Here is a 22500-nt window from a genome sequence, read left to right as displayed (position 1 = left end):
TGTAGCCTGTGCTCTCTCTCTCTCTCTCTCTCTCTCTCTCTCTCTCTCTCTCTCTCTCTCTCTCCCCCCCTCTTTCCCGACACTCCACAGTGTTCCGTCTGGACACGCAGAGAAGACCAACCTTTATTGGTCTCTTAATCAATTGCGCAATACGGACGTGGCGTCATCAACAGATGTTCAGATAAACGACGTTCACCTGAGACCCGCCTCGTCTCCTGTTATGGCTTTTCAATGTCTCGAGACAAACCGGTTTATTAGGATATTGTGTGTGTGAATTGGACGTCCTCCATCATGAGACATTGTCTCCAGAACCCGTCACTAGAACCGGTTCTCCAGAGTTTCCCAGACGCCTCCAACACACCTGGAGTCACTGAGTGAAGGGTGAGCATGAGCTCAGGTGTGTTAAACTGCTTTTTACCTCCAGCCTGGTGGAAGAGAGGAGCGAGGAATTAAGACTATATATATATATATATATATATATAGGGAACACTTCAACAACACAATGAACTCCAGTCAGTCACACTTGACTGAAATCAAACTGTCACTCAGGAAGAAACTACAGCACTACTACAGCAGGACCCCATGGCCCCCATAGCAGCAGGACCGTGACCTCCACCACCACCTCCAGCCTTTGTGCCAGAGGGAGCAGGAGGAGCTGCCAGAGCCCTGCAGAATGAGACTCCATGAGGGTGGTGTGAGGGCCCGGCGTCCACAGGTGGGGGCTGTGCTTCCAGCCCAACGCCTTGCAGGACGTTTGCCAGAGAACACCAGGATCTGCGAATTGGCCACTGGCGCCCTTTGATCTTCACAGATGAAAGCAGGTTCACCCTGAGACCATGTGACAGATGTGACAGTCTGGAGATCCTCAGACCCCTTGTGAGACCAGATCCTGGTGCGGTTGGCCCTGGGTTCCTCATAATGCAAGACAATGCTAGACCTCATGTGGCTGGAGTGTCAGCAGGTCCTGCAAGATGAAGGCATTGATGCTATGGAACCCCCCCCCCCCCCCCCCCCCCCCCCGGTCACCCAGACCTCGCTCCATCCACCAAGGTCACGTTGCTCCACAGACTGTCCAGGAGTTGGCAGATGCTTTCGTCCAGGTCTGGGAGGAGACCCCTCAGGAGACCATCCCCACCTCATCAGGAGCCCAGGTGATGTAGGGAGGTCCTACAGGCAGGTGGAGGCCACGCCCACTACTGAGCCTCATTCTGACTGCTTTTAAGGACATTACATCAAAGTTGGATCAGCAGTGTGTTTTTCCACTTTAGTTTTGAGTGTGACTCCAAATCCAGACCTCCGTGGGTTAATAACTTTGATTTCCGTTGATCATTTTTGTGTGATTTTGTTGTTGGCACAATCAAATATGTAAAGAACAAAGTATTTAATAGGAATATTTCATTCGTTCAGATCTAGGATGTGTCATTTTAGTGTTCCCTTTATTTTTTTGAGCAGTGTGTATGTATATATATACACCGATATATATATATATATATATATATATATCAGAACATTAATTAAACTCAACATTGCTGAATGGAGCAACGTGGATTTTAAAGGAATCTCCTGGATTTACAGTGATTTTAATGGATTTTATGGACGACGTCACTTTCAAACTCCATCGTGTCACTGATTTTATAAATGTATTTTACTTAATAGAAAATAAAGTAAAATAACATTTAATAAAGTTAAATTAAATCTAATATCACACCTCTGCTGTTACATTACTCGCCTGCAGAAACACCCATAATATGACCTGTATCCTTAAAACAGTGTGTAACAATAAACCCTGCTCCTTTTCTTGCAGAGTATTCGTGATGAAAATGCCAATATTTTCACAAAAAGACATCAATTACGACATAAAATTCCTACAATCTCAACATGAAGCCAATTTTAACGAGACCTTCTGGTGTAAAATGCAGAGAAATGTCCTGAATAAGACAGAGACGCTTCCTTGTATTTTCCATTCTGGGTGAAGTGAACTGGACCCGCGAGCTTAAAGGGGCCACAGCGCCACCTGCTGTCCTCAGTGGGGAACTGACGAGGTGACGTCACTGATGCTTTATGATCCACCGGCAAAATATGTTCAATAGACTTGGAGACCAATTAGAGGGAATTTACTTGTTAAAAGCTTATGAATGGTCGAATAGCTGATATCTTTTGTTGTGATTTACTTAAGAAAACAATGTCGTGTGTAAACAAAGTTGTTGTGACGTTTCCATCCCGGACGTCAGCGTCGAGTTTCCATTAAAATCACACGTCATGTTGGAAAATAAAATACAGTTATCGCCGTGACGATCTCGAAACGTTTCTCGAATAAGATTTTCTAATCAAGTAATCTTGTGTTGAATAATTATAAAAGTAAACAGGTTTTGGGTTTGACCACACGGGGGCGCTGCTCACCAACATTGGCACTACAACCTTTGTGTTCTCAATATATTTTTTTACCAACAAAAGTATTAAGATCCTTCAGTTTGGTAAAGCTGATTGACCTTTTACTTTTTGATTTTAATTCATTTTAAAATCAATTATTTGTTTTACTTTTGGTGCCATTAAACCAAAACTTTAAGCAAACAGAAAATGTGTCTATATAACAAACAGTTTATCCATTTTTTTCGTGTTTCAATAATAATTGAAATTTTATTTGAATTTTTTTCACACTTTTGTTTCTTTCTGTGCCTTTTTTTAAAATGTTCTCTCACATGTTCACTTGAGTGCTGCCCCCTGCTGGTCGCCGAGTTAATATTATTCACTCTTAGTGTATTTCTGATAATAAAGAGTGAAATCTTTTTTATTTTTTTGTTTTGAAAAACCTCAAATAAAAAAAAATAAAAAAATCAGACACAACATCAGAACCAAACTTTTATTTAGTTTATGTTTAAACCAATCACACAGACACTGGTTCCGGTTCCGGTTCCGGTTCCGGTCCCGGTCCTGGTCCTGGTCCTGGTCCTGGTCTTAGGTCAACTCGTTGGTGGACAACACATTTCCATCAGAGTCGACTTCGTGCATGATGGTAACGACTCGAGTGGTCTTTTCTGAAGAATTGCTAAAAAAAACAACAACAAAACTTAAAGGTCACTTTAATATTGTCATTTAATTAATTTAATTTAATTCAAATGAGAATATCTTCACTACACTAGTAGTAATCTTAGTATTGTAGTAGTGGCATCAGAAGCATGAGAATAAAACACAGTAATACGACATTAATGTGAAAATGTTGAATTATGAATGTTGAAATGAAGCTTAATGAACCGAAGCTGTAATGTTCAAACCTGATTGAATTTATTTAGACTTTTTTAAGAGAAAGAGGTGCAAAATAGTGCAATTATGGGATTCTGATATATCTCCTGTGTGTTTTTCATGTCAGTGTGGCCCTGCGGCGCCCCCACCTGGTCAGCTCTCCATCCAGCAGCCTCCGGTACTCTGCGATCTCCAGCTCCAGCCGGGTCTTCATGTCCAGCAGCACCTGGTACTCCTGCTGCTGGCGCTCCAGGTCGGCCCTCAGCTGAGCCAGCTGCTCCTCCAGAGCCCCCACCTGCCTCTGGTAACCCGCCAGCGCCGCCGCGTAGCGGCCCTGCGTCTCCGCCAGGGTGCCTTCCAGGGAGGCTTTCTGAATGGACGGGGGGACAGGAAGTGAGTCAATGGGGGTGCAGGAAGTGAGTCAATGGGGGCACAGGAAGTGAGTCAGTGGGGGTGCAGGAAGTGAGTCAATGGGGGCACAGGAAGTGAGTCAGTGGGGGCACAGGAAGTGAGTCAGCAGGGGGACCGGAATGGGGACAGGAAGTGAGTCAGTGGGGCACAGGAAGGGAGTCAGCAGGGGACAGGAAGTGAGTCAGGAGGGGGACAGGAAGTGAGTCAGTGGGGGGACAGGAAGTGAGTCAGGAGGGGGACAGGAAGTGAGTCAGTGGGGGGACAGGAAGTGAGTCAGTGGGGAGACAGGAATTGAGTTAATGGGGGGACAGGAAGTGATCAGCGGGGACAGGAAGTGAGTCAGCGGGGACAGGAAGTGAGTCAGCAGGGGGACAGGAAGTGATTCAGCAGGGGACAGGAAGTGGTTCAGCAGGGGACAGGAAGTGGTTCAGCAGGGGACAGGAAGTGAGTCAGCAGGCGACAGGAAGTGATTCAGCAGGGGGACAGGAAGTATATCAGCAGAGGGACAGGAAGTGAGTCAGCAGGGGACAGGAAGCGAGTCAGCAGGGAGACAGGAAGTATATCAGCAGATGGACAGGAAGTGAGACAGCGGGGACAGGAAGTGAGTCATCAGGGGGACAGGAAGTGAGGATGGAAGCTGAGTGGAACACGAACCATGCTGAGCTGTGATTGGAGCTCGATCTCCAGACTCTGCAGGGTGCGTTTGACCTCTGTGACCTCCGAGCGAGACGTCTGCAGGGTCTCGGTGCTCACGGCGACCTCCTTACTGAGATCCTCCGACTGCAACACAAGAAGGGCGGGGACGTGAGTTCCGGGCGACCAGGTCGTACCGACAGACTTGCGTGGTCGTCGTCCGGATTGCCGACCTTGGCCTGGAACCAGGACTCCAGCTCCGACCGGTTCTTGGAGGTGATGGTCTCGTACTGGTCCCTGATGCAGGTCATGATGCTGGACAGGTCCTTCTGCGGGGCGGCGTCCACCTCCACGTTCACCTGCCCTCCCATCACAGAGCGCAGAGCCAGCAGGTCCTGCAGGAGCACCCTGTCAGAGTCCGCCTGAGAACCACCCCCCCTCCCCTCCCCCCCCTCCCCCCCCCCCCCTCACCTCCTCGTGGTCGCTCCTCAGCTCCACCAGCTCCTCCTTCAGACCCCCCAGCTCCAGCTCCTGGTCCCCGCTCTCCGCCGCCAGCTTGCCCAGCGCCTTCCTCAGCCCGGAGACGTCGGCGTCCACGGACTGGCGCAGGGACAGCTCGCTCTCAAACCTGAAACCAGCAAGACCGGCCCGGTCCGTCACCAAGAACCCCCCCCCCAGACCTGAACCAGCTCCTCTCCTCCTCAACACTCACTTGGCTCTGAAGTCGTCCGACGCCAGTTTGCCGTTGTCGATGGCGAGGTAGAGCGCCGCGTTGGTACAGTGACCGGCGTTGATCTGCAGATTCAACAAATGTTCCTCTTTCGTAATCTGTCAACGTCCCGTCGAGGTGAAGAAGCAGCACACCTGTGCAATGTCTCCCTCTAGTGGCGGCGGCATTGTAACGCATGCTCCTCCGCCTACAACTGCAGTGATGCTCAGATATCAGGAAACTAATATTATTAACAACGTGACTGAGTCAGCGAACGCAGAGTTAAAAAAAACAATAAAAAAAACCCAATCCTGATCAACTCCGGAAGTTAAAACTCAAATTTCCAGCGAACGTCTTCTTAAACAAACACTCTGCTGATCTGCACCGAGCCGGATGTTTGTTTGACAAACAAAGTTCAGTTTACTGAACAAAGAAACGCCACAAACAAGCTTCAGGCTTTTTCCAGAGGAAAAACGGAGCAACAGTCGCGTTATTATTATTATTATTATTATTATCATTATTTCTTCAATTTATTTAAAAAAAACAACAAAAAACAAAGTGAAAGTCTGAAGGAAGCCAGAGAATTCACGTTTCATTGATCCGTTTTAAAATCAGACTTTAAAATTTCCCCCCCCCCGTGAACCGCGTGGCGTGACCGCGCCCACCTCGTCCTGCAGCTCCTTGATCCGGGCGTGGAAGGCGGCGAAGTTGTTAGCGGCCGGCTGCACGCGGCCGTCCAGGTGCTTCCGGATCTTGAGCTCCAGCTCGCCGTTGGCGGCCTCCAGAGAGCGCATCTTGGCCAGGTAGGAGGCCAGGCGGTCGTTCAGGTTCTGCATGGTGCCCTTCTTGTTCTCGCCCACGTTCTGCGGCATGTTCGCGCCGCCGCCGCCGCCGCCGCCGCCGCCTCCACGAACGACTTGAGAGATCCGGATCCCGGATCCCCCGGCGCCCCCGTACACACTGCCGGAGCTCCCCGGGCGGGAGGACGCCATGCGGGGGGGCGTCCCGATGGAGGAGGACTTCAAGACGCTGCGGTTGGACGAGGAGGTCATGGTGGTGGACATGTTGGTCTGTCAGCTGTCGGCAGAGACTGACGGCGTCCCGGCCGTCTTAAACCTGCAGCCCAGAGGACAAACATCCCGGAGGCAAACAGCTGAGGTCTGTTACTGACCCCCCCCCCCCCCCCCCCCTCACGCTACGCTACCTGCAAACACACTCTGTCATGTCACACCGCATCTCCTGGGGACGCGGGAGGTTCCCGTGGCCTCGGGGGTAAAACCGTCACCATGACGACAGGCAGACGTTTCACTTCATGTCAAAATGTCCCAGAGAGGAAGACGTGAGGGACGAGGTGGGACACAAACGGACATTTTGACCAACGACGCAGAAACACAAACAAACTAACAAACACAAACAACTCAATGAAGCTATTGGAAACACTTCTCTGGAACTTTAACCAGGATCTTCCTCCTCCTCCTCCTCCTCCTCCTCTTCCTCCTCCTCCTTCTCCTCCTCCTCCTCCTCCTCACTGCCACTGGGTTCATCAGGTCGACCAATCAGGGGAAGGCAACGATATTGTCTGATTTGCATCCCTGATGTCTTAAGTTACTTAGAGTACAACAAACACACACACACACACACACACACGCGCACACACACACACACACACACACACACACACACGCATGTTTACAGTTCGTCTTAACTTCTTGGGAAAGTGAGTCGTTAAGAGACGCGACGTCAGAAAAGGAAAACACTCTTAAATATGAGAATAACTCAGCAGAACCAACTGCAGCTTCTGAAACGACACAGAAGACGTGTGAATAAATAAATAATAAGAATAAATAAAGGATAAACAAATATACCAAAAAAGATGTAAAACACAGAAAACCTCGAAACGACCACAGATAAATCACAGATTCTCCGCTCTGCTGCGCCCTCTGCTGGACTAAACTGGCGACTACATATTTTAAAAAAAAACCTTGCAGCACACCTTGGTGATGACATCATCATTAGATCCAGGTGTGCTGGAGGAGGGAGACACTGAGACATGCAGGACACCGTCCCTCCAGGCAGGTTGGACAAATCTCACGATTTCCTTAGAACATGAAACCAAGATGATTCCGATAAACCTGGTGGTTAACAGAGCTTTTATATTCTCTTCATTGTGGGTGTCTGAGGCCTCGTCAGACGTTTCTTATGATAATACTTCTTATCTTAAGAAGTATTTATTCAGTCAGTCTGAAGGCTGATTTTGGTTTTTTTATTTGTATTTTTATCCGTTTTCTAATCCGTTTTGATATCTGCATTTATTGTAACACTTGTGTACCAAATGTAAAGTGCATTACAAATAAATTGTATTAATTTAATTTAATTTAATTCAATTGAATTAAATGTAGTTAAAGCTAATTTAATTTAATGCAAGTTAATTAGATTAAATTAAATTACTATTATTATTATTATTATTATCTTCGATATTTATGTCAGTCAAACAATGATTATGTTCAATTATATATATATATATATATATATATGTCTCTAAATGAATCAGTGACAGACATCCTATTACCACGTATCTATGTTCCACTGCCTTGTAAATTCGTCTTGCCTCGTACGTCAGTCAAGTTTCATTGGTGTTTTGAAAGGCTGGAGAGTAAAGAGATTTACAAGCTTTAACTTTAGTTCTTGTCCAGAGAAGGAAAGCGGATCTGTGAGAAACACACGGACTCAAACATGTCGGTTCATCAGAAGCTTTTTATTCACGTTCTGTTGAACGGCTCGGTGGCGTGTTTCCTTCGGCCGCTCAGTTGTGGGTGATCTCCTCGACCACCTCCTTGGTGACGATGATGACTTGACGCGAGGAGGAAGTGGAGGAGGAGGAAGAGCTGCGGCACAAACACACAAACCAACGTGGACGTTAGCTTAATGAACCGAAGCTGTAATGTTCAAACCTGAGTGAACGATTCAATTTATTTTGGACTTTTTTAAGAGAAAGAGGTGCAAAATAGTGCAATTATGGGATTCTGATATATCTCCTGTGAGTTTTTCATGTCAGTGTGGCCCTGCGGCGCCCCCACCTGGTCAGCTCTCCATCCAGCAGCCTCCGGTACTCTGCGATCTCCAGCTCCAGCCGGGTCTTCATGTCCAGCAGCACCTGGTACTCCTGCTGCTGGCGCTCCAGGTCGGCCCTCAGCTGAGCCAGCTGCTCCTCCAGGGCCCCCACCTGCCTCTGGTAACCCGCCAGCGCCGCCGCGTAGCGGCCCTGCGTCTCCGCCAGGGTGCTTTCCAGGGAGGCTTTCTGAAAGGACGGGGGGACAGGAAGTGAGTCAATGGGGGTGCAGGAAGTGAGTCAATGGGGGCACAGGAAGTGAGTCAGTGGGGGCACAGGAAGTGAGTCCGCAAGGGGACAGGAAGTGAGTCAATGGGGGCACAGGAAGTGAGTCAGCGGGGACAGGAAGTGAGTCAGTAGGGGACAGGAAGTGAGGATTGAAGCTGAGAGGAACACGAACCATGCTGAGCTGTGATTGGAGCTCGATCTCCAGACTCTGCAGGGTGCGTTTGACCTCTGTGATCTCCGAGCGAGACGTCTGCAGGGTCTCGGTGCTCACGGCGACCTCCTTACTGAGATCCTCCGACTGCAACACAAGAAGGGCGTCAGAAACACCGAGAATCGACACTTTGAAATAGAGTGAGGACATGTATATACCTCCAGTTGTGAGTTTATGACAGACTCACCTTCGCCTGGAACCAGACTTCCAGGTCTCTGCGGTTCTTGGCGGTGATGGTCTCGTAGTGATCTCTGATTTCGCTCATGACGACGGACAGGTCCTGCTGAGGCGTGGCGTCCACCTCCACATTCACCTGCCCGCTCATGTTGGCACGCAGAGCCAGGAGGTCCTGCAGGGGGCGCACACGTGTCAGTGGAGGACCAAATCTAACTCCCGACACATCGTTTGAGTTGTCTTGATCGGCTCGTGCGGCCAGTTAGCATTAGCGTCTGCGTGATGCTCACCTCCTCGTGGTTCCTCTTCAGCTGGATGAGCTCCTCCCTCAGCGACTCCACCTGCATCTCCAGGTCCGACCTGCCCAGCGTCAGTTCGTCCAGGACCCTCTTCAGTCCCGCGATGTCTCCCTCCACGCTCTGGCGCATGCTGAGCTCGTTCTCGTACCTGGAACAGCAACGACCGGCAGTGAACGTCTCACCCAAACACACCGAGGCAGGAATTCTCCTCAACAGGAAGTCGGACCTTCTTTTTTTTTTAAGTGAGAGAGCTCATGGTGATCAACGTTTTGAAGAACCACATCACCTCAAACAGCTTAGCTCACGTAGCGTAAAGGGCTTTAACGGAGGGCCAGTGGGTGTACTCACTTCACTCGGAAGTCGTCGGCTGCCAGCTTGCCGTTGTCGATTGCCAGGTACAAGCCTCCATTTGAGCACGTGGCATTCAAGATCTGAAACGATTAGAAGAGTTGACGAGCTGTAGGAATCAGACATTCAGGCCAAAGGTTGGTCTCATCATGAGAAAATCTGTGTTCCGGAGCTTCTCCTTGTTTTGACGCCACATCCTGATGGTGAGTTAAAGGGTAAAACAAGAGGCCTCAGCCAAGCTGGACGAGCTGCGGGGGTGTGGCCGAGGACGCCGGATGTTTCTACCCACGACCTCATCGAGTCACAAACAAACAAACGCTGGACTGAACCAGGTCCCAGACTCACCTGGCCTTGCAGTTCCCCAATCACCACCATGAAGGCGGTGCAGTCGTGGCTCTGGGGTTTGGTCTTGCTGTCCAGGAACTGCCTGATCTTGAGCTCCAGCTCGCCGTTGGCGGTCTCCAGCTTGCGGACCTTCTCCAGGTAGGAGGCCAGGCGGTCGTTCAGGTTCTGCATGGCCATCTTCTTGTTGTCGGTGATGTCGACGGCGTCGGACAGCTCGAAGCCCTTTGCGGCGCCTCCAGCAGAGGAGAAGGCGGAGGAGAAGTTCCTGGGGCCGCTGACGCTGGAGATCTGGACGCCCCGGCCCCCGGCGCCGCCGTACACGCTGGGTGCCCTCATGGCGCCGATGCGGCTGCCGCTGGAGAAGGCCGTGGAGCGCTGGAAGCTGGACATGCTGGAAGTGTGTGCCGACCCTGGATGGAGACGAATGCGGCAGCTGCTGGACGGAGCCGCTTTTATGTCTCCTGGAAAGAAGGGGGAGGGGCCGGGGTGCGGCCCCCTGCTGGCCTCCGGGCACCACCACACCACCGAGCCACAAACACCTGCAGGAATTTATGAGGCCCGGGCCTTCAGCCGTAACTCAGTACACATTTACCTGAACTCCCTTGATGCACACTCGCCCCCCACCCTTAAGATTCCTTCTGTCAGGTCCTGACAGGCCTGTTTTTTTTTCAGGCCTTGCAGGCTTCACGCCCCCCCCCCCCCCCTATTGTGCAATCAAACAAAGCAGAGTTTTCTCTTGGCGGTGGTCAAACAGGTTTCCTGCGAGGGGGAGAGGGGCGCCTCCTCATATTCAGGTGCCACGTCAGGAAAAACACCTCAATCATGGCAATGGTGTGTTGAAATTCATAAACTACAAGAGATTATTAAAACAAACAAAAAAAACCCTTTCTATACAGTTAAAAAAATGTCAAAAAGGAGTGAAAAGGTTTTCTATGAAGTCCAAAATTACATAAAGTGAGAATATTCCTGAAAGGTTTGAAGTTTACAGTTAAAGAAAACATATTTCAACATACTTCCTCTGAAGTTATCATCTTATATCATCAAGCAATTTCGTTGTACCTGTTACAATGACAATAAATTCCATTCATTCATTCACTCATTCATTCATCATCCAGTGTCTGTAAAGCGAGATTCATTGGAAGGTTACAGAGGCATTTGAGGGAATTCATGACGCAGAGACGAGGATGTGCGGCGGTAGAATAACATGAATACCTGGTTGACAGTTTAGCTTTTGGATGATTGAGGTTGTGCAACGTCTGTGTGTTCAGTGTCGTCGTCTCAGTGGAGGAACGGGTCGGAATCTGAAACAGGCTCACATTCTTCAGTGCCACTTCTTGAAATTTAAAAAAGACAGAGTGAAGACAGACGTCCTCCTGCTGGAGTTTCCGTCCTACGAGCAGCTGAAAGAAATCTGCTTCACTGATTATCAGCTTCTTTTGCAGAAAACCGGCGTGAGAAGAATCCCTCAAAATATTCAACGTGGAAAGTACGAGTTTCTTAGTATAAATATGGTTAGTTGCAAAAACTATTTTTTTTATAAATCTGTTTCATGTATCTATTCAGAATTGTCTAAAATTAACTAATTAATCATTGTTATGAATTATCAACCTCATGCCGCGTCTGAAATGTTCTATGTTATTTCCTTGTTTGCAGACGACTCTCTACTGTTCATTTGGGTTATGAGTAATTTTTTTCATATCTTTGGGATAATATTTGCACAGATTATTATAATTACATTTGTAAAGTGAACAGTGGATGTTGGTGATTCACATTAATGAAACATATACTGACTGTTAGTTGTCCCGTTTTACACCGATGACATGGCACCATTACAAAATACTCTGCTTTTCATGTTTCGCCAAACATAATGTACTAAACTTTTATTACGTTTCCAGAATAAATGTGTTTTTCAGCCATGTTGAACTTTTTGACGTTCCCTGAAGACGTGATGGTTTTTTTAGTGGCGTAATGTGATTTTGAGAACGACTGAACTGGAGGTAAAGAAATATATTCGCCGTCGCTCTGGTGATCAGCCCGGCGCTTTGTATTGTTAGTTTTTTGGACACGGCTGCTATAGAAGGAGATCATCTCCGTCTCATTCGAAGGTTTTCAGTGAAGCAACGAGGCGTTTAAGAAACACAGGGACTCAAACAGGTCAGTTCAACAGAAGCTTTTTTATTCACATTCTGTGAACGGTCGGCGGCGTGTTTACGGCCTGTTAGTGGCGCGTTGACCCCTCAGCCCTTGGTGGAAACCTTCTACTCGTCAACCACCACCTCCTTGGTGACGATGATGACCTTGCGGGTGCTTGTGGTGGAGGAGCTGCAGCGACAAACAAACCAACTGGTTCACACTCACATTCTGACTCTATATTGTTGGTGAAGTGTCTGTTGAACATATGGATATGGGATTCTGATATATCTCCTGTGTGTTTTTCAAGTCAGTGTGGCCCTGCGGCGCCCCCACCTGGTCAGCTCTCCATCCAGCAGCCTCCGGTACTCTGCGATCTCCAGCTCCAGCCGGGTCTTCATGTCCAGCAGCACCTGGTACTCCTGCTGCTGGCGCTCCAGGTCGGCCCTCAGCTGAGCCAGCTGCTCCTCCAGGGCCCCCACCTGCCTCTGGTAACCCGCCAGCGCCGCCGCGTAGCGGCCCTGCGTCTCCGCCAGGGTGCTTTCCAGGGAGGCTTTCTGAAAGGACGGGGGGACAGGAAGTGAGTCAATGGGGGTGCAGGAAGTGAGTCAATGGGGGCACAGGAAGTGAGTCAGTGGGGGCACAGGAAGTGAGTCCGCAAGGGGACAGGAAGTGAGTCAATGGGGGCACAGGAAGTGAGTCAGCGGGGACAGGAAGTGAGTCAGTAGGGGACAGGAAGTGAGGATTGAAGCTGAGAGGAACACGAACCATGCTGAGCTGTGATTGGAGCTCGATCTCCAGACTCTGCAGGGTGCGTTTGACCTCTGTGATCTCCGAGCGAGACGTCTGCAGGGTCTCGGTGCTCACGGCGACCTCCTTACTGAGATCCTCCGACTGCAACACAAGAAGGGCGTCAGAAACACTGAGAATCGACACGTACGCCAACGACACCCTAGTTTATGTTACATTCTTGTATTGTAGTATTCCTTGCTGCTGTGATCTGAGCTTTATCGACCCGTTTCCTTCCTGAAGTCCTGAAGCAGAGTTCATCCGGGACTCACCTTCGCCTGGAACCAGACTTCCAGGTCTCTGCGGTTCTTGGCGGTGATGGTCTCGTAGTGATCTCTGATTTCGCTCATGACGACGGACAGGTCCTGCTGAGGCGTGGCGTCCACCTCCACGTTCACCTGCCCGCTCATGTTGGCACGCAGAGCCAGGAGGTCCTGCAGGGGGCGCACACGTGTCAGTGGAGGACCAAATCTAACTCCCGACACATTTGAGTTGTTTTGATCTAAAGCCACAGCGTTTCTTGAGTGTGGTCATTTAGCATTAGCGTCTGCGTGATGCTCACCTCCTCGTGGTTCCTCTTCAGCTGGATGAGCTCCTCCCTCAGCGACTCCACCTGCATCTCCAGGTCCGACCTGCCCAGCGTCAGTTCGTCCAGGACCCTCTTCAGTCCCGCGATGTCTCCCTCCACGCTCTGGCGCATGCTGAGCTCGCTCTCGTACCTGGAACAGCAACGGCCGGCAGTGAACGTCTCACCCAAACACAAAGGCCAACAAGTGACTAGTTTACCAGAAATAAATATCTGCTTTGATCAAAAATTCTATATTTGTCTCAGTGGATTACGTACTCATGTTCTGCCAATTATTATTTTTTCCAAGACAAACTTTTTGATGTACTCACTTCACTCTGAAGTCGTCGGCTGCCAGCTTGGCGTTGTCGATCGACAGGTACAAACCTCCATTTGAACGTGTGGCACTCAAGATCTGAAACCAGAAGAGGAAGAATTGATGAGACGTACCAAACAGGAAGTGCGATGAGGAGATGCCGTTTTTCTCTTGTGGATAAAACCTCAGTTTTGAACCTACTTCCTGTTCTAATGTCACTTCCTGTTCAATTAATCAAGAGGCATCGGTGAGATGTTTGATATTTCTACCCACGACCTCATCGAGTCACAAACGTACAAACGCTGGACTGAACCAGGTCCCAGACTCACCTGGCCTTGCAGTTCCCCAATCACCACCATGAAGGCGGTGCAGTCGTGGCTCTGGGGTTTGGTCTTGCTGTCCAGGAACTGCCTGATCTTGAGCTCCAGCTCGCCGTTGGCGGTCTCCAGCTTGCGGACCTTCTCCAGGTAGGAGGCCAGGCGGTCGTTCAGGTTCTGCATGGCCATCTTCTTGTTGTCGGTGATGTCGATGGCGTCGCACAGCTCGAAGCCCTTTCCGGCGCCTCCGGCAGAGGAGAAGTTCCTGGCGCCGCCCGAGATCTGGACGCCCCGGCCCCCGGCGCCGCCGTACACACTGGGTGCCCTCATGGCGCCGATGCGGCTGCCGCTGGAGAAGGCCGTGGAGCGCTGGAAGCTGGACATGCTGGAAGTGTGTGCCGACCCTGGATGGAGACGAATGCAGCAGCTGCTGGACGGAGTCGTCTTTATGGATCCTGGCAGAGGGGGAGGGGTCGGGGTGCAGCCCCCTTCTAAGCCTCAGGGCACCCGGACGCCACCAAGCCGGTAACACTTGCAGGAGTTCAGCCGGCCAGATCCTTCAGCCATGACTCTGCACATATTTATTTGAAGTCCTTCAGACGGATGCAGTGTCAAGCCCCCACCCTAAAAGAATTCCTGCTGTCAGGTCTGGACAGGCCTGTAATTATGTGCGTTTGAGGCCCTGCAGGCTTCTGCGCCCCTCTGCTCTTATTGTGCAACCAAACAAATGGAAGTTGGCTTTCTGTTGGCGTTGGACAAACAGGTTTCCTGAGAGAAGCGAGACGGGCGACTCTTCATTTCCTGGTCTCATGTCAAAGGCTGTCATGTTGCAGGTGGAGGAGCAGGCTCAGCAGAGGCTGGAGGGTTGCCAAGTACCACCACCCTGCCCCCGAATATGCTCTGTCTGTGCCTCCCCCACTTTGTCCCCCCCCCCCCCCCCCGCCCTCCATGTCCCCATGAACCATGTCCAAGTTGTCCACGTCTCCTTCTTGCAGAGCCGATCCTCTCACGGTGATGTCCCGTCCCTCATCTCCTTGGACGAAGTTACCAAACTCAACCCATCAGGGTGTAAAACCGCCATTTTAACAGACCATTTTTCTCAGATGGTCCATTGACCAAACTCACCTTGGCCAAGGATCCCAGCTGAATTTACCCTGGGAGGGAATTCCACTTCCTCATCACTTTGAGTTCTGTCCTGTCTTGTGGCGACCACCGTCAGACCCGAAGGCCAGTCCCAATGCTCTGATCAGGTCCTGGACGTGAGCCTCCACTGCCGATTTGGCCACAACCCAACATCCTGGGTCAGGAAAATAAATTGGGTGGAGTTTTCACACAAAAGGTCCCCCCTTCATGTGTTAATGGTTTCCAGCCCCCACTGTTTCCTGCCATGGAGGTGGGCGGTTCGGTAACCCCCTGATGCAGCCCTGGTCTCGAGGTGCCACCAGGGATGGCTCTCTGTCCATAACGTTCCCCAAGAGCAGCCGCCGACAAGGTACACATGGACCATGGCCACACTGCTGGTAGAAGGAGGCGCTTGTAACTCCCAGACATGAAGAAAGAAAGGTGAAGCGGCCTGCAGGGGGGTGTCACGACCCACTGCTTCGGCCATTATTGCCTCTTATCAAAGGCCGGAATTCTTGTCACAATGTTTCCGTTTGAATATTATTATTATCTGCGAAACACAAGAAACTGGTCGTTTCATTGGAAGCTGAAAAGTCATTTAACCGTGTTCAATGGCCTTCTCTGAAACCACAAGTTGAGACGGGACTGCACCCTTGCAGTTATTGCCCCGAAGCTGTGGAGTGACTTGCCCCTACCCGTCAGACAAGCCCCGTCCCTGGCTGTCTTTAAGACACACATTAAAACGGACCTTTTCTCTCTGGCCTTCAAAACCATGTGAGCTGTTGACTTTTAAAAAAAAAAAATTATACGGTTTTTAATGATCTTTTACATGTCTTTTATACTAATAATGATTTTGTCCCATTGCATTTGTTTGACTGTTTTGGCTGTTTACCTATTTTAAGTAAACGTGCGATCCGTGCACTTTTACATCTTTATTTATTCTTTGGACTGCACTTTGGTCCACTGTGGTAAATTGGATTAGATTGGATTGGATTTTATAAGAATTCAAGTCTGCTAAGTTGGTTAGGTTTCTATACAACAACCCCCCCCCCCCCCCCCCCCCCCCCTATAGAAATAGAGAAAAATAATGTTATCGTCACCTTATTCATTGTCAGTGAAAGTTGGTTGTCAGCTCTCACAGGGATTCATTGTGTAAAAACAACAATGTGATAATTGTCAAGATTAGAAGTTGGCCAGCAGGGGGCGAGAGAGGTGAGCTACTGAAGTGAAGCAGCTGATGGGCCTTCGTCACCTGACAGAAGAGTTTTCCTCACTGAACACCTTGACGCTGCCCCCCAATCCTTTCCTTCCTTGCAGTGGAACCCCCGGCTGATGCCAGGAGACAAGAATGAGTGACAGAAATGTGGGCGGAGCCAAGCACAAGGTTTTACCTTATGCAGATGATGCCTTGCTCTACGTCTCAATGCCTCTGACCGCTGTTCTTCGCCACGTTGATGTTATTAGTCTGTTTGGATCCTAAGTAAATGATTAAGAGAATTTTAAGGTTTCAAGGGAGTTTAAGTTTCGTATATTTCTTTTGTGTTTAAATGTGGTGGGTTCAGTTGCTTTCCTGTTTGTTGTTGCGGTTTTCCGAATAAGACAAGTTGCTCTGTAAACTTTGGTTTGTTTTTGGTAAACAGTCATCGTGACGATGAAGTGAAATGTATAATTTGCACTTGTAGTCCGCGGTTGCTGTAATTAGCTGTAACCTCATGGTTAATCAAAGCTGATAATTATGATGATGAGTTTCCTGTGATCTTTATCAATGATTGATGGATTGACTTCAGATCCAACACATTTAATGAGCAGAGGAGCAAATTTAACCACTTTATAAAAAGAAACCAATCAGCCCAATGCTAAAGACAGAGCAGGGACGGTCACTTCATCGTGTTTTTATCGAAATACTTTTATTTTCCACAGAAGAAACTTCTCCTCTGGTAGTTCTTGGATTATTCAGGAACCAAACTAGGATCTATAACCAAGATAACTTTCTCATACTCTCATTATCATACTCTCATACTAATGTGTTTATACAGTGTTACTGGAGAGCATTGTTTATTTCAACATAATACTTTTAAGTCCTGTATGCTGTTTTAAGCCAACGTGCTCATTTCAACTCATTCATTATTTATTTAGATGGACTCAAAAATGTCCATAAAAAAGCTTTATTTCCTAATTCAGATTATTATTTTCTTTACTTGACTTATACTTCTTCCACCACCTTTATTAGATGAACCCGCAGCCTTTCGCTGGACCAAACAGACAAAGCAGACAGCGTTTTATTTTGAAGCACCAGGGCAGACTTTTATTGAGTGACGGGTCTGTCTGGGAGCGCCTCCTGCTGGAGCTCACGAAGACTGGATGGTCTCCGTGGACGAGCTCACCACCCTCCCGTCCACCACCTCCTCGATGATCACGATCTGCTTCTTGGTGGTGGTGGAGGTGGAGGAGGGGGCGTAGGAGGAGCTGGACACCGTGGAGGAGGAGGAGGTGGAGATGCTGCAGGACGAAGGAGAGCCGGGAGTCAGAGGGATTCAATGGTGCTCAACACCTCAGAAACAAAGAACCTTGTTGACTTAACAGTTTTTCTTTTGTACATATTTCCTTACTTTTGTACTTTGGCAATAAATGAGACGAAAACAATCTTTGATCTTTTTATAGGTGGGACATCTAGATTTTCTAAAGTGAACTGTACAGTTTGGTGATTAATTATGAACCCTATATCTTATTTGTCATGCCGTTAAATGTCCTCTTCTACACCGATGACGCTCTACGATCTCGGAGTTTGATGTTTAAATAGATGAAGTCAATGTGTTTCTATGTATTTGTGGTTTGTGAGACGCCTCACCCTCCCTCTCCTTCCAGGAGCCTCCTGTACTCGGCGATCTCCATCTCCAGCCGGGTCTTGATGTCCAGCAGGATTTGGTACTCCTGCGACTGCTGCTCGGTGCTGGCCTTCACCTGCGACAGCTGCTCCTCCAGCATGACCACCTGGTTCTGGAAGCCCGCCAGCATGGAGCCGTAGCGGTTCTGCGTTTCGGCCAGTGTTCCCTCCAGCCCGGCTTTCTGCAGGACGGAGGAGCAAGTCGGTGTTTGAGGAGGCGAGAGGACAGACGTGTGGAGGGTGAAGTGCTGTGCTGGGACGGGGCGAACAAACCATGCTGAGCTGTGACTGCAGCTCGATCTCCAGGCCCTGCAGCGAGCGCTTCAGGTCGGTCAGCTCTGTTTTGCTGGTCTGGACGGTTTCTGTGTTGATCGCCACTTCCTGGCTGAGCGCTTGTGACTGCGTGGAGACAAAACCACCACACGGTCACAGTATGTCGCCCCAATGTCTTTCTTTTGTTGACGCAAAGCTCGACAAGAAGCCTTCCTGAAGTTATCGTCCTGACTGCCCTGACGGTTATTCAGATATTCAACAGGACATTAAACAGATCCATTCACACTTCTGCACCATCACGAGCGTTTCTCACCTTCTCCTGGAACCAGTTCTCCAGTTGCTTGCGGTTCTTCTCGGTGATGGCCTCGTAGTACTCCCGGATTTCAGCCATGACGGCGGACAGGTCGGCCTGGGGGCCGGCGTCCACCTCCACGTTCACCTGCCCGGTCATCTGCGTCCTCATGGCCAGCAGCTCCTGCAGGGGAGAGGAGTTGGGTCAGATGCCACCCACTAATTCGTGCAGGGGAGAGGAGTTGGGTCAGATGCCACCCACTAATTCGGGGATTCACCGGAAGCCACGCCCCCCCCCTACCTCCTCGTGGTTCTTCTTGAGGAAGATCAGCTCCTCCTTCAGGCCCTCGATCTGCATCTCCAGGTCGGTCCTGGCCAGCGTCAGCTCGTCCAGGACCCTCCGGAGCCCGGCGATGTCGCTCTCCACCGACAGACGCATGGCCATCTCGTTCTCGAACCTGCAAGGGGGGGGGGGGGGGGGGTTCAGTTATGTGGGGACTATGGAGAAACTTCATGGAAAGATAGTCTGATAGATAAACTCGCTTCAGTCTTGCAGAACCTGAACATGAACTCAACACGATGCCACAGTGTTACTATAAATTCATCTTAAAACAAAAACAAAGGTCGTGCCGATGTTGAACCTTGAGGAACTCCACAACTATGCGGCTGATGCTGTGATCTGAGATTAGAAGAACACTTTGCAGACTATTTGCTTCTGTGTTGCATGAGTCATTCATTCACGCTCGGTTCACTCACTTCAGTCTGAAGTCGTCAGCAGCCAGCTTTGCGTTGTCGATGGACAGGTAGATCCCACCGTTGATTCTGGTGGCGTCTTGAATCTGGAAGACAAAAGACAACGAAGGTTAGAAGGTTGTGGACGACGACACCGGCGGAACGTCTCACGTCGGGCCGGACCGTCATGACCTGCGAAAGCCGTCGTGGGTGGAGGAGTTCCTACCTTCCCCTGCAGGTCCGCGATGGTGACGAAGTAGGCGCTGTAGTCCCTGGCGGACGGCGAGGTCTTCCCCTCCAGGAACTGGAGGATCTTGAGCTCCAGCTCGGCGTTGGCCTTCTCCAGAGCGCGCACCTTGTCCAGGTAGGTGGCCAGACGGTTGTTGAGGTTCTGCATTGTGGCCTTCTCGCTGACGGTGACATCCATGCCGCCACCGCCGCCGCCGCCGCCGCCGCCACCACCGAATGCGTACATGCCGCCACCACCGCCGCCGCCGCCACCACCTGACCCGTAGCTGCTGTAACTGTAGCTGGATCCACTGCTTCCGCCGCCACCGCCACCGCCACCGCCAAAGCCCATGAGGCCGCCGCCGCCGCCGCCGTACGCAGAGGATATGCGAGGCGAAGAGGAGTAGGAGACCAGGGACTGAGAGTACCGACCTCCTCCACTTCCTCCACCTCCTCCGTACATCCTGCTTGACATGCCGCTCATGGTGCTTTGCTCGGTAGAAGGTTGTGGTCCTGCTACAGCTGCAGAGGAAAGAGTGAGGAGCTCCTCGAGGGGAGGATTCTTTATAGTGATGGAGGGCACCGAGAGGAGGAGGAGGAGGAGGAGGAGGAGGAGGAGGAGGAGTGTGGGGGGGTGGACATGGCGAGCTTGTGCCAAGCCCGGGAGGAGACACCTGCCCTGCTCTCACAGGTTTGGGTGTGTCTGAGAAATGTGCAATCCAGCTTTTATGTGTGTAATTACCGAGTGTTCGTCACGCCAGGTCTTGCTGCAGCGCTGCGGGGTTCATCGCACCTCCACCTCACCGCCACCGCGGAGCGCACTGCAGCACCCCCTGCAGGGAGGGGCAGCACACTGGCAACGTGACCCCCCCACCCACCACCACCACCACCAGCACCTTATGGACATGAAAACATGAACTGTGTTTCAGTGAAGGTGCAGAGCAACACACACACACACGCACACACACACACACACACACACACACACACACACACACACACACACACACACACACACACATACGAGTCTGCAGCACTTATTAGTCAGTAATAATTTAGTCTGGAAGGAGTTGTTTTTTGTTGTTTTTTGGGTGTGTGTGTGTGTGTGGAGGGGGGGGGGGGGGAGGTTCAAGTACGTTCGGTGCTGCAGGCAAGTTCCCATTGCACACACACACACACACACACACACACACACACGCCTGTTTGCCCAAGAGGTGTGTGATCCAGTGTCACACAAACACACATGAAGTCGATGCTGCTGCTTGTGTTTGTTATAACAACAGTGTTCGTTCTCTTGCCCTTCACATTAAACCGCCTGCGGCTGAACCCTGCATTTCTTTCTTTCCTCCAAAATTTCACCCCCCCAAGATGTGGAGCAGCTTGTTGACTTTGTCATTTTTTAATTCTTTTGTATGTCTGACTTCAGCGGGGCCATTCGGCGCCTGAAGCTCCTGAAACATTTGTCTGAAAAGGCCTTTATGACACTCGAGGTGACCAAAGTGCTTCCCAGCAGAAACAGACAGTGAAATGAGAAAGAAGAGAGTTCAAAGAGTGAAAACAAACCTCATCAACAAGAGTAAAATCAAACTGAAACAAGATGAAGAGCCTGGATTTCAGGAGGCCAGAGATCGCCGAGGCTCCTCCGCCTGCAGCTCCAGCTTTACACAACAGAGCCTCGCCTGATGCTGGAAGGGGGCGGGGCCAGCGGAACACACAGGTGTGTCTCCGAGCTGTAAAACGCTTCGCAAAGACTCCGGTGTCTCTGCTCTCCACTTCAGCTCGTCCAGAGAGACAGAGACGTCCACACTGAGCTGGAAAGACACAACGAAGGACCTGAAAGTCACTCCAGTCACTGGAGGAGATCCTCAAGTGTGAATAAAAGGCAGTGATTGGTTCTTCCTGTTGGTGTCGATGTGAGCTGGCGTCAGGCGGTGGTTCCACAACACTCAGGCGGGGGTTCCACAATGCTCCATGTCCTAGAACTGTGAAACGTGTTCAGCACAGGGTTCTACGGCGATTTGTGTGAAATTAAAGAAACATATATTTGTATGCAGATGACGTACAACTGTAGGTTGCTTCTGATAAAACTCCCCTGAACTTCAGCCTAAAAGAAAGTAGATGAACTTAAAGTTTGTATCTTTGTTCACTTTCAGATTCTTCTACAGAACCTCAGTGTTAAATTGTTAAAAAGAAAAAAGTCCTTCCTTTGATTTCTATCTCAGCTGGATGCCTGCGAGACTCCGGCTACCGAAAACCTTCACCTGTGTGAAGTTGAAGAAACGGCAAATAACGCGCCAAGTCTTAAAACCTCTGAACTGAATTGTTTGCTGGTGCAGATCTCCAGCAGTTGTTTCAAAAACAGTTCCTTCTTTTATGCAGAAAAAACCCCTCAGATTCACACCAGTTCAAGTCGCAGCAGCTCAGAAGGTTTACCTTTATGCAGATGACATAAAGTCTTATGCTGCAATGCGTGTGAAATATTGATCTTGTGTCGAAATCTGGAGGTTTTAAAAAAGTGGCGTCCCACAGGGTTCTGTGTTCGGCTCCATTGGGTTCATTTTATCCAGGATTTATGGTGGAAATACAGGAAAAAAAACTGCAATAACGTCGATGGGCGCGCAGATTTCTTTGTTCACACGTCGTTTGCGTCGTTTCAGTTGGTCCTGCTGAGTTATTCTCATATTTATGAGTGTTTTCTGACTTCGTGTCTCTTTAAGGACTCACTTTCCCAAGAAGTTAAGACGATATCTGAACTGTAAACATGCACATGGTTGAAGTTTGTTTTTGTGTGTGTGTGTGTGTGTGTGTGTGTGTGTGTGTGTGTGTGTGTGTGTGTGTGTGTGTGTGTGTGTGTGTGTGTGTGTGTGTGTGTGTGTGTGTGTGTGTGTGTGTGTGTGTGTGTGTGTGTGTGTGCGTGCATATTCTTCAGTTACATAAAGTTCTTTTAGTTAATCCAGTTCATGTTCCATTAAACGTTTAATGCATCTTGTTTGACACTGAGAGAGTTATGCAATCCTCCCCCCTCAGCCCCCACCTGCACCTCCGCCCCGCATCCGCCCCCACCTCCACCCAGGTGTGTCAGCAGGTAAATTCTTTACAAGTTTTTCTTAAATCCCCTTCAGGGCTTCTCATAAATCTCCTTGTTC

At 49.8% G+C, this 22500-nt stretch overlaps 4 protein-coding genes across 4 annotated transcripts in view; all 4 read right to left on the bottom strand.

The window, feature by feature from the left end:
• The window catches only part of LOC308141645 (uncharacterized protein), a gene marked incomplete at its 5' end in the record, with an annotated part of 16275 nt that extends 6178 nt beyond the window's left edge, over window positions 1-10097 (bottom strand). Inside the window, 7 exons of the mRNA XM_080511852.1 lie at window positions 611-803; window positions 8071-8291; window positions 8503-8628; window positions 8729-8890; window positions 9006-9162; window positions 9363-9445; window positions 9708-10097. Coding sequence (XP_080367978.1) covers window positions 611-803; window positions 8071-8291; window positions 8503-8628; window positions 8729-8890; window positions 9006-9162; window positions 9363-9445; window positions 9708-10097 — 1332 coding nt within the window. The remainder of the gene's footprint in view (window positions 1-610; window positions 804-8070; window positions 8292-8502; window positions 8629-8728; window positions 8891-9005; window positions 9163-9362; window positions 9446-9707) is intronic.
• Window positions 2847-6063, bottom strand: LOC308141261 (keratin, type I cytoskeletal 50 kDa-like). Its single transcript, XM_080511349.1, has 7 exons — window positions 5659-6063; window positions 4997-5079; window positions 4756-4912; window positions 4518-4679; window positions 4306-4431; window positions 3390-3610; window positions 2847-3046 (listed from the first exon to the last, which is right to left on the bottom strand). The coding sequence occupies exons 1-7, from the start codon at window positions 6055-6057 to the stop codon at window positions 2956-2958; spliced, it is 1239 nt and encodes a 412-aa protein (XP_080367475.1). The 5' UTR covers window positions 6058-6063; the 3' UTR covers window positions 2847-2955.
• Window positions 10098-11923: 1826 nt separating the features above from the next.
• On the bottom strand, window positions 11924-14208 carry LOC308141265 (keratin, type I cytoskeletal 50 kDa-like; the record flags this gene model as incomplete). Its single annotated transcript, XM_080511354.1, has 7 exons — window positions 11924-12029; window positions 12174-12394; window positions 12606-12731; window positions 12899-13060; window positions 13189-13345; window positions 13524-13606; window positions 13837-14208. 7 exons carry the CDS (start codon window positions 14206-14208, stop codon window positions 11966-11968), a joined length of 1185 nt encoding a protein of 394 aa, XP_080367480.1. The 3' UTR covers window positions 11924-11965.
• A 3015-nt stretch (window positions 14209-17223) lies between these two features.
• LOC308141255 (keratin, type I cytoskeletal 50 kDa-like) lies at window positions 17224-19899 on the bottom strand. The gene is made up of 7 exons (XM_080511341.1): window positions 19353-19899; window positions 19151-19233; window positions 18696-18852; window positions 18417-18578; window positions 18104-18229; window positions 17795-18012; window positions 17224-17445 (listed from the first exon to the last, which is right to left on the bottom strand). The coding sequence occupies exons 1-7, from the start codon at window positions 19836-19838 to the stop codon at window positions 17295-17297; spliced, it is 1383 nt and encodes a 460-aa protein (XP_080367467.1). The 5' UTR covers window positions 19839-19899; the 3' UTR covers window positions 17224-17294.
• Window positions 19900-22500: the final 2601 nt, after the last annotated feature.

This window comes from Blennius ocellaris (genome assembly GCF_963422515.1).
Source record: "Blennius ocellaris genome assembly, chromosome: 16".
In the NCBI taxonomy this organism is placed as follows: domain Eukaryota; kingdom Metazoa; phylum Chordata; class Actinopteri; order Blenniiformes; family Blenniidae; genus Blennius; species Blennius ocellaris.
The sequence above is the reverse complement of the archived record's forward strand: the minus strand, read 5'-3'. Positions and strand labels throughout refer to the sequence as shown.

Bases quoted from the DNA above. Each gene is read 5' to 3' on its own strand.
- LOC308141261 (XM_080511349.1), bottom strand. From the start codon at position 6,057: ATGTCCACCACCATGACCTCCTCGTCCAACCGCAGCGTCTTGAAGTCC. The intron at 4,680-4,755 runs GTGAGGGGGGGG...GTGCTCCTGCAG, and splicing joins TGAGGAGCGACCACGAGGAG to GACCTGCTGGCTCTGCGCTC. The intron at 3,047-3,389 runs GTGGGGGCGCCG...TGTTTTTTTTAG, and splicing joins CTGGATGGAGAGCTGACCAG to CAATTCTTCAGAAAAGACCA.
- LOC308141255 (XM_080511341.1), bottom strand. From the start codon at position 19,838: ATGAGCGGCATGTCAAGCAGGATGTACGGAGGAGGTGGAGGAAGTGGA. The intron at 19,234-19,352 runs GTAGGAACTCCT...TTTGTCTTCCAG, and splicing joins TCGCGGACCTGCAGGGGAAG to ATTCAAGACGCCACCAGAAT. The intron at 18,579-18,695 runs GTAGGGGGGGGG...TCTCCCCTGCAG, and splicing joins TCAAGAAGAACCACGAGGAG to GAGCTGCTGGCCATGAGGAC.